Source organism: Camelus ferus, chromosome 17 (genome assembly GCF_009834535.1).
Source record: "Camelus ferus isolate YT-003-E chromosome 17, BCGSAC_Cfer_1.0, whole genome shotgun sequence".
In the NCBI taxonomy this organism is placed as follows: domain Eukaryota; kingdom Metazoa; phylum Chordata; class Mammalia; order Artiodactyla; family Camelidae; genus Camelus; species Camelus ferus.
In genome coordinates, this window is record NC_045712.1 from 27,052,085 (window position 1) to 27,062,851 (window position 10,767).

The 10,767-nt window shown below is 45.6% G+C and overlaps 1 protein-coding gene across 2 annotated transcripts in view; it reads left to right on the forward strand.

Moving 5' to 3' along the window:
- The window catches only part of SMARCC1 (SWI/SNF related, matrix associated, actin dependent regulator of chromatin subfamily c member 1), a 136,871-nt gene extending 126,553 nt beyond the window's left edge, over positions 1–10,318 (forward strand). For both annotated transcript variants that reach the window (XM_032458623.1, XM_032458622.1), the window contains exons 27-28: positions 5,449–5,625; positions 7,892–10,318. In XM_032458623.1, coding sequence (XP_032314514.1) covers positions 5,449–5,625; positions 7,892–7,986 — 272 coding nt within the window. In that variant the 3' untranslated portion in view covers positions 7,987–10,318. The remainder of the gene's footprint in view (positions 1–5,448; positions 5,626–7,891) is intronic.
- Positions 10,319–10,767: the final 449 nt, after the last annotated feature.

A 10,767-nucleotide genomic window follows, 5' to 3' on the forward strand; every position in this document is an offset into this window, starting at 1 on the left:
ATTACATAGCCTCCCTGAGACTTAGTTTCCTTATCTTAAAAATGGGCCCTTACTGTTGTGCAGTCTTCGTAACAACTTCGAGGTACTGTTTATTGCCTGGCAAGTGATAGGCCCCAACTCAGAGCAACATTCTGTCTCCTCCCTGTCTGTTTTCTAAATCCACTGCCCTAGGCCGCCTGCATCCCTGGATGGCACAGGGACAAGCCTCACTCTTAGTGCCTCTTACTTTCCTGAGAAGTGTTTGTGCAAGGTCCCACAAGAGGAGTAAACTGCTTTTCTTCCATCCCTTTTGCTATCAGCTCTCCCAAGGAACCACTGTACTCTCCTACTTTGAACACCTGTATCCCAGTGGCTTTATGGCTCTGTTTGTGACAGGAGGATAGAAGGATTTTATTTTACTCTAGGCTTCAGGATTTGTAGCAAGAAAAAGGAAAGATTTTTGTTCAGCTGTTGGGCTTATAGCATTGAAAAACCCTGAAGCTACTCTATCCCGGCTTGTTGCCATCAAGATATAGGGAAATAGGTAATTGGGCCACTGCCGCTGAGCAGGTAGCTTTGGAAACAGCACGGCTGGGCCTGAAGGCGGAGTCTGCAGGCTTATCCCAGTGTGTTTTGAGTAGGTATCATCTCATGGGTCTGTGTTGTTGTCCCACTGATTTTCCTGTTTGCCAGATTGTTTCTGGAGCTAGGTGTGGGTCAAATAACTGACCTGTCAGCTTAGTGGCAACAGGGTTTGCCTCACGTCATCTACTATAGGGATAGGCCCTCTTCCTACAGACCCTCGTCCTCACACTGCACTGCTGTTACAAGCACTGCCTCTGGAGCCGGAGTATCCCAGTCAGATCTGGGTCCCCCTGTTTATACACTTTATGACATTGGGTGAGCTACTCAGTCTTTATGTCTTCCCTTTTCACAAACATGGTGACTTAAAACAACAGAAATGTATTCTCTCACAATTCTGGGAGCTGCTAGAGCAAGTCTTGTTCCCTCCAGGGGCTGTAGGGGAGAGTTTGTTCTTTGCCTCTTCCAGCTTCTGGTGGCTGGTAGCATTCCTTGGCTTGTGGGCACACCTTTCTTTGCTCCATCTTTACCTTGCCTTCTTCTCTCTGTATCCTCTCCTCCATGGGTCCCTTATAAGGACACTTGTCACTGGACTTGGGGCCCACCAAGATAATCTAGGAGATGATCTAAACTCGAGATCCTTAACGTAATCAAATCTACAAAGACTCCTTTTTCCAAATATGGTTACATTTATAGGTTCCAGGTATTAGAACGTGTGCATATCTGTTTGAGGGCCACCATCCCACCCACTGCCAGGTGCCTTTAGAAAGTATATTTGTCAAGCAGAGCAGCCCCGATTACTGGGATACAGTAATGAAGAAAACATGGTGCTTGGAATTAAAGTTTACATCTTAGTTTTTGGTTTTGGGTTTGTTTTTTTTTTTTTTAATGCTGGCTATTGTATTAAGTCCTTTCACATGAACTGTTTCATTTGAGCACAGAATAGTGTGGTAGAAAGAGAATTGGATTTAGAGTCAGAAGATAGATCTGATTCCTCTTACAAATTCTGTGACCATAAAGCAGTCTCTTAACTTTTCTGAGCTTCTGTTTACTCTCTACAAAAAGAGAATATTTGCTCTGCCTCTTATAAAGCTGTTGGACAAGCCAGTGACATAATAATGCACTACAACAAATAAACAGTTTCCCTGATCATCCAGAAAGCCGGATGTTGAGAATAGAACAGATGTTTAGCTTCACTCCTTATAATAATCTCAGGAAACCAAGGTTCAGCGCATCCTGAGTGACTTGGCCAAGACCACTCATGTGAGTTGGGGTACAGTGGAAATAAGATCATGCTTTTTAGTCTCCATCTGTACTTTCCCTGTGGAGGATGGTATTGGGTGGCTCACTGACTGAGATGCCGACTGTTCAGCCAGGATTTGGGGCAACCCGTGCCTTGCTCTAGACATCAAAGTATAAAATTCTGTCATAGTGCTGAAAACAAGAAGTGGTTGGTACTGAACAGTTGTGTTTCCTGTCACTTACGTGAGCACACTTGGTGTGTGCTCTTCCCTCTTTCTTTCTCTGTACTCAGGGCTTGCTCTGGCATTTTTGTAGAGGCATTCTTCAGTGCTCTCCTGTCACTCTTCTTGAGAGAGAGAGACCTGAGAAGGGCTGGCAGAATGTCCTTCCTAACTGGTCAAGGCCTCTTGTCCAGGTTGAACTTGGTAGAAGGCAGCAGTCTGGGCACATTGATGGACACGGTCCATGTTACCTGTTGTAGTATATGGCTTCCGTTCATCACAGCGAGTCCACTAAAGGTATTCCTTCTTCTCCACTTGGATGGAATTCCGTAGGTCTGGACTTCAAACTCAGCCTCCTGCCTCCAACAAAAAAAAGTGTCTCCTCTCTCCCAGTCACACCACTTGGAATACCATTGAGAAGCACTAGTAGAGACTCAGAGAGTGGGAAACAAAGCATTATGTTTAGTAATGGCCTAAGCAGGGAAGTGTGGTGGGAAGGGAACTGGGAGAGTGTCTCCTGAAAAACAAAAGTGGCTCTTTAACAACTTCAGAGGACTGGCTCCAATTCCTCGAATAATAAGGCTGTCTGCGTGCTCCTTCCTGCCCATAGGAAACTTTGAGAGTTCTGTACCTTCCCTTCATGCCATCTCTCAGGGTTCCACTGTGGTGCCAATCCCACATCTCCCATTCCCAAAGCAAAAGTCCTCCCCAGCCCTCTTCACGTCATCCCACCTGCACGTCATAGGCCAGTCAGATGCCAAACCTGAGTTCTTTCGCCTTCTCAGCCCTACCCCCACTCCTCCTCCGTGCTCTGTCTCCCGCCAGCAGGATGCCTGGAGGGTGCTGTTCCCAACTCTTCTCCTCTTTGTGACCTCATGCTGGCCCTCCTCCTCTGCAAAAGCTTTTTTCCTTTGCTCTAGGCTCAGGTTCATCTGCATCCCTTCTGAAAGCTCTCCACCACACAGGAAATCTGTCCCATGTTCCTCGCTTCTCCAGAACCTTTCCCCCAGCCCCCTGTAGCCTTATGGGCCAAGGCCCCCGCCCTGCTTTCTGTGAATGACTCATCGGCCCCCTTTGCTTTGATTTCTGTCAGACAAACCAAGCATGAACAATTTGGCTTTGTAACCTTTTTTTTTTTTTTAACCTTTTGAACCTGTTACTCCTCAGTGAAAGGTGGATGGTAAATAATAAGTGGGTGTGGTTACCTCAGAGCAAGTGGTGAGTCTGAAGATGCTGCATGTCAGTGGAGTAGCGGGCCAACATTCATATTTTCTGGTTGTGTAACTCAGGCTGAGCCTTGTGCTTAGGACAGTCTGCTGTCATCCTATTCTTAATTCCTCTCCTTCAGTTTATTTACACGTTACCCAAAACTTCAAGTCATTCACATGTTGGTCTTGGTTAACCAGAAGGTGTCAGCTTCTTTTACTTGCTCCTTCCATAGCTCTCCCTTGATCTGCCTGCCACCCCATTATGTGTGCTCATCCTTTGTATGGCTTAGAATGGACTTGCCAGTTATTTCTTTTGTGCCTGTCATTCCCTACATGGAAGGCTCTTCAGCACTGCCTGGATCCATCCCAGCCCTGTGGCACAGGCATCCAGCAGCTTTTAATAACTGATGCTCAGTTGGTGTAAGGGTGATGTCAGTCCAGCGCCTGCTGTTGCTTCCTCTGAGGCAATTTGACCAAGTTGTCCACCAGCAGGTGGGCCTCAGGGCTTCTCTGCTATGCTTTTGCACAATGGTGTTATAGAGCACAGAAAGTTGGGCCAGAGGGCCCAAAACTTGCTGTCCTGTTTATTCTAGGACATAATGTTGATGTACTATGCTTTAAAAAATAGGCCCCAAAGACAGTGGTCCACCTCTCTTCCTGACTCCTGTGTCTCAGTAGAATTCTATTCGTGGACACTCTGTAGTGAAAGGCTCCTCTCTCTTTTGAGTGCTGGGTCAGGGAACAGACATTGGAAGTAAATGGTGTGAGGCTGGAAGCTTTGTGTATCTTTCTTTAAGATGGACTTTTTTCTAAGCCCTGTCAGAATTCCTTACTTGAGTTATCTCCAGTACTGTTCTCTATACTTTAATTGCCAGTTAGCTATCAGCTAGTCCCATCTCCCAAATTTTCCAGGACTGGACCTCAAGCCGTCTTATTTCAGGTTGTTTCAGGACTATACCTAGAAGCCTGTATTCAGTTTCATACAGTTGACCTTACATGGATGGTAAAATCACTAGATTAAAAAAAGAAAGAGAAAAAAACTACATGGATTCTCTGTCTTTATTGTGTAGAGAGTATAATAAGCTCTTATATATAGCTTTAGCCTTAGTTTGTGCGCATTAAACTATTCTCCTTCGTGTATAGCTCTTTAAAACCAAGCCCATCAGTGAGACCACTAGTTCAAGAACTAATAAATATCCACCATCATGTCTAAGGCAAGATTGACTAACTACAACCAAATCTGGCCTATCTCCTGTTTTTGTAGGAGCCATAGGCTCAGAATGGTTTTTGCGATTTGAATGACTGAGGACAACTCAAAAGAAGACTATTTATGTCACATGAAAATTATGTGAAATTCACATTTCAGAGTCCATAAAGATTTATTGGGGCACAGCCACACCTGTTTGTTATATACTCTCTCATGCTACAAGAGCAAAGTTGAATTGTTGTGACAGAGACCATGTGGCCTGCAAAGTCCAAATACTTATTACTTTCTGGCTCTTTACAGAAAAAGTTTGCTGAAAGTTCTAAAGGTTCAGTATGAAACTTAATGAAGGAGGTGTTTTTCCTTTTTTATATCTAGTGTCTCCTGTCATTTGTTTCAAAGCAATAGAGAGAGCTAAAGAAGTTGTCTATCTCCTGTGTGTAACCCCCAACCATGGTTCTCCAAGACCAGTGGTTCATGGTGGAGAAGAAAAGGAGAGATTTTTTGGTGAACAAGACTTGAGGATCCCAGTTAGAATTCCTTTTTAATGGTGATCTCATAGTAGTGACTTTCAGGCATACCTTCCCACATAGCCTGTGTGTGAAGCTCGATCTGGACTGAGCTACAGTCCCTGAACTGTGTGCACTGACTTGCTGTTAAAAGTCCTCCTCTCCATTCCCTGTGATCTGTTCTTGGCATTTTGTGTCCTCAGGAATATATATGACAATCCATTGTTCACCAAAACTAACTGGAATGAATGCTTTCTTTTAGAATGCTTTTTTGGTAATTTCTTCTTACAGCTCCCTGCCTGTACCAGGGTTTAGGGTAGTCATTCACTCCACAGACCTGCTTTATTGTCCCTCTGCTCCCATCCCCCAAATTAAAAGACAGAGAGATTATTATAGATTATTGCTCTGTTGGTGTTTCACATCCTTTGGAGGGTTAGGTATTTGTATTTAGCAGTCTGGGCAGTGAGTACACTTACCTTAGTACTTTAACTCTCCTTCTACAGGTCAGATACCAGGCCCCGCTTCCATGATGCCTGGGCAGCCCTTGCCAGGTCGCATGATTCCCACCGTTGCAGCCAACATCCACCCCCCTGGGAGTGGTCCTACCCCTCCTGGTATGCCTCCAATCCCAGGAAACATCTTAGGACCCCGGCTACCCCTCACGGCACCTAACGGCATGTGTAAGTAGCGAGGTGGGGAATGCATCACCCCAGGGTCTTTCAGGGAGGGCTGTAGACAAGGAAAGAGGGCTTTTTGTTCTCTCTGGGATTTGACAGGTCCATGGACAGTTAAGACCTGGGACAGTGTGCTCCAAAAGACTGGTTTTTGGCCAGTGCTCTCTAGCACCCCTGATGGGCAGGTACCCAGGTGATGAATGAAAAGCGCTCCCAGTCATTCAGGCTCATGTGCCATAGCCTTTAGTGGCATCCACCCTTGACATCAGGGTCTGTGGGGATGCCGAAGACAACGCTCCCACACCTGTTTAAGTCTGTCTGATTGAATCCTGGTAGACCTACAGAGCTGTTATTTATTTAACTATAGAGTAATTATTTTCCTTACAGGAGCCTTTTATGCATACAGCGTTTAAAAGTGATAGGTATAAAGAAAATAGGAACCGGTTTAGGGCAGGAATAACAAAGAAGTTTCTTGCAGCCACTCTGATACATTGCTTAGACTGAGGAAAGAGTGTTCAGGGGCCGTGTTGAGAAGGACTGCGAGGTCTTAGGCTGAGTGGAGAAGGCACAGGTGCCGCCGAGCAGTGTCCGTCCAGTGGTGTGAAGCCAAGTTTCTGCTGTGGAGCCCTTGCTCTGCTGCAGCCCACACCTGCAGAGGGTTGCTTCAGAGCCTGGCCTGCCCTTTCCTGCTGTAGACCAGGAGCATAATGATCCCAAAATGTAGTCAATAGTGGCCAGGTACCCTAGCCACATCTGTAATCCTAGGTCCATTTATAAGTCATGTATGTGACAAGGCATTTGGTCCTGTTCACAGTACACAGAACTAGGACGCATAGGAATTCCTGGCCTCCAGGAGCTCTAGTTGGGAAAATAAGAAATGAACAAGTGGATAGTATTATAGGACTTACCAAAAGTTCCATGAGGCTGTGAAGTGACTTGAGTGCACTGTAGTACTTGGAGACTTTCTGCAGCCAGGAGACAGATGCTGTGGACAAAGGCACGTCTCTTTTTTCACTGGACCGCCAGGGGCAAGGACAAAGTAGAAGAAAGAGAGCAGTTGAACTGGGTCAGTATAGGATCATGACAATAGAAAAAATAGTCTGCCGAGTCAGTGCTCAGAGGCCGTATTCTAGTGGGTATGTCTTTTCCTTGGTGAGAATCCTTGCCTTGCTGCCTTACAGGCAATATACAAATGTGCTGGCTGACCAGGAGGGTTGACCAGTTTGTTATCCCCATGGCAGTTAGTGTCATTGGTCTTTACCACTGTCGTGGCCTGCTGATAACCCATGGTTTGTGTGCAGGACTCCATCCTGACGGGTGCTCCCCACCACTTCCTGCCATAGAGGAGTGTTTCAGGAATTCTGAGCTGCTGATGTGGCTCCAGGGTACTGGGCAGGCTTCATAAGGCGAGTTGCTTCCCCTCTTCAGGCCTTAGTTTTCTCCACTGAAAGATGACACAAGGGATTAGATCAGTGGGCTTCAAAATGCTTTGAAGAGCCGTAGCAGTTTGGTGGAAAGCCCCTGGGAGAAGGTTGGGTAAATTGACTGGTAAGCAAGGCACTTTAATTAATTTGTTTCATATGTTTTTATTTCTGGCAAAATCTAGAAAGTTTAAGAAACCCTGGATTAAATTATCTCTCGGGTTCCTTTGTACACTAAAGCAGCTACAGTTGAAATAGGAAAGAGCCCCAGACACTCATAGTAATTGTTCCCTTCAGGATCTGACCTAGTTTGGGCCAAAAACCCAAGGATGGCATGCAGTTCAGGAGCTGTAGGGCCTCCCAGGACTGTCCAACTTGTCAGCAGCTGCCTGAGTGAAGCTCTCTGACCCAGGTGGAGACAGTTAATCAGCAAAAGGTTTTTGATAATCTATTTTGTGCCCAGCTAGGCTAGGCACTATGAGAGAAAGAAAGGAAGACCCAGAACTTGCCCAGGAAGGAGCTTATCATTTAACTGAAGAAATAAAATTAGCAGAGAGAGCCATTAAAATACAATAAAATCAAAATATAACATAAGTTCTGAAAAGGTCTGGAGTGATTCTTGGAAGAGGTGGGCCTTGAAGGAGGGTGGGGCTGATTCAGACACTTGTGGCTCCCCCAGCCACGTAGGTCAGGGGAAGCTGTGTGAGAAGTGACCTGCCCCACTTAAACCACGGTGGCAGCCATGCCTCACAGGCCATAGAGAAACTTCTGTGTCTTTTTTGTCTGAATGGGCTCTTACCCAAGCCCCTGTGTTTCCAGCAATGATGAGTTGCTCTTGGATGTGTTTGCAGATCCCCCTCTACCGCAGCAGCAGCCACCGCCACCACCTGCAGATGGAGTCCCTCCGCCGCCCGCTTCAGGCCCACCAGCCTCGGCTGCGCCCTAGCCTGGAAGGTGCAGGCAGCGTCCACGCCCAGTGCCGCCAGCTGGAGTGGGGATGACAAGACTTGTGTTCCTCAGCTTCCTTGGGTTTCTTTCAGGATTTTTCTTGTTGCAGCCCCAAGCACGCATCCCATATTTCCCCATTCCTCTTGCCACCCCTCTCCGTCCTCTGACACGTCTTGTATTAGGTCCTCCACCAGCACTCAGTGGGGAGCCTGTGGTGACATGTGCCCTGGTTGTCCTAAAAATAACCAGCGTCTCCCTATCCTGGTGTGGGGTATACTGACAGTTTATCTGCAGGTCCTATCAACATTAGTAGTTTATGTCTTTATCATTTCTGCTCTCCTGTGAAAAGGGTTTTTTTTTTTTCCTTTGCTTTGTCTTATGCTTCTATGGATAATGCTTTATAATTATTATCTTTTTTTTTTTTTTTTTTTTTTTTTTTTTTGGTCATTATTGCTTTAAAGGAGAGCATCCTAAGTTAATAGGAACCAAAAAATGGTGATGGGCAGAGGGGATAGCCAGAGGGGACAAACCTTAAGGCATTATAAGTGACCTTATTTCTGCTTATCTGAGCTAAGAATGGTGCTGATGGTGAAGTTTCATGAATTTCTGCCACATATAGATGCACCAGAATTAAAAGAGTTGGGGAAAGGGACCCCACTGATTTTATCCCTAGTGAGGACTTTGAGAGCCTCCAGCCTGCCCGGTAGAACATCCCTCTTTAGTACACGGTGGGGGAGAGCACAAGCATTAGGACAGCCCCACTCTTCCCCGGGCCCACTGGTTCTGGTTTTCTATGCAGATGGTTTGTTGGATTGGGGGGTGGGTTTTTTGTTTTTCTGAGGGCAGTGTGAGCTTTGAGAGCTGTGATTTGGGGAGGCATTCCTTAGACTAGCCAGGAAAGTTTTAGGAGTCTAGGACAATGGCCACCCAATGAATCTAGCCCACTATTCACTGCTTTGTATGCATTCTTTTTTTCTCCCTCTTTAAAAAAATCTTCAAAAAGAAAAAAAAAATAAGTAGTTAGTGCTGATACGCATTTTAGCTCATGGAACTTGGTTAGGATGGCTGGGGCTACAAGTCCCCAAACTACCTCTTGCAGTAGCCAGGGTGAGTGGAATTCAGTGAAATGGTACTTTAGGTTTGAGGTGGGATTGGAGAAGTGAGGCAAGATCAACAGCTTCTCATACCTTCTCCCTTCCCTGTCTGAGAGCTCACATTCCATCTATCACAGGGTTGTGAAGGAGATGCTGTGGGTACCAAGGAACTCACTTGGCATTCAGAGCGTCATGCTTTGAGGGTGTGGTGCTCAGGCTGGGAGAGTGGAATGCCATTCCAGAGGATGAGCCACAAAAATGCCTTAATATGAGCCCATTTCTTCCCCTGCTGATGAGTGACTTGAGAGTTGTTGGTTTCCTCTTCTTGTCCTTCTTCCCTCCCGTTTATCCTTCCATAGGTGGGGAAAGGGTGTTTTTGGTAGAGCTTGATTTCCAAAGCACCTGGCCTCTTCACATTCTCAAGTGGCAGTTTCATTTAGGATGCAAAATGGAACATCTTTGGGTATCTTTTTCTGTATATTCTATAAAGCTTTACATATGAGGGTGTGGGAAGGTGTTTGTAAAAACACCTTAGAACTTTTTTCCTTAATATCAGAAAGCAAAAAAATTAAACCACAATTAGGATTTGCCTTTCAAACCCTCAGGTGTTACCTCTAACCAGGTGGCCCTGGTCACCATCAGAGTACTGGAACCAAGGAGACCTTGTTCCTTTGGTGTGTTCATTCTGGACTCTTGGAGTGGAAATGAGCTTGTTCCTACTGAAGTTTAATTCCATTGCTTTTGACTCCAGAGAGACCCCAGTGCCTTTCAACAATGGCCAGGGTTTTCCCTATTTTCCTACCAGTCTTTCCCAAAGGAAACTCATTCCAAATACTTACCTTTTCCACTGAGGTCTTAGAAGGAAAATGGAATTCTGGTTCATACTGTGGTCTCTTGTAACCTCAGGTCTTTAATGTGATCACTTTCAAATTTAAAAGATCCAGGTGGAAATATTTTTACTATGCTGGTAATAATTCTACAGAATACCTGAATTCTTAACACTGTTATGTTTCAGTATAAGTGGTGACTCTTTTCGTGTCTTTGATCTGGTTTTGTTCCTGTAATACAGCCACCCGATTTTGTGAGGGGGGAATAATATGTGGTTTTTGTACAAATGTGTTTCTCAGTGTGTTATTTTAGAAAGTGAAGGGAGGGAGTTTGGGGAGATTGGAGGAAACTGATCGAGAAGGCCTGTCTCCCTCTTTTTCAGTGAATAAATGGAACATCATTTCTGGATTCCAGTCCCATTCTCTGTATTCATACGCCAGTTTCTTCATGTGTCCTATGAAGAGCCTAAATATTCAGCCTCACCTGGTCTTGGTCACCAGTTGAGTGACTTGGGGGATTTCCTGACTTACCACCTTCATGAGGCTTAAGAAATATAAGGCTTGAATGTGCTTTGCTCACTGTTTATTCCCATGCTCAAAGTGAAGAAAGTGAGTGGAAGTTCCCCAGAAAGGGTGGCCAACATCTGACACCTCCAAGAGAGGAATGGTTCTGCTGGGTGCACTAGAGAATGTTTGTTGGGATGTGGTTTAGCCCCAAGTTGGAGGCAGGTTTCAAGGACACATTGATTCTGTGAACTTTGATGCACTCTTACGGACAGCCTTTGAGCACCCACAGGTGCAGGCCCTGTGCAGAAAACAGAAGCCAGTGCTTTCAAGATGATTGTGAACCGAGTGAAG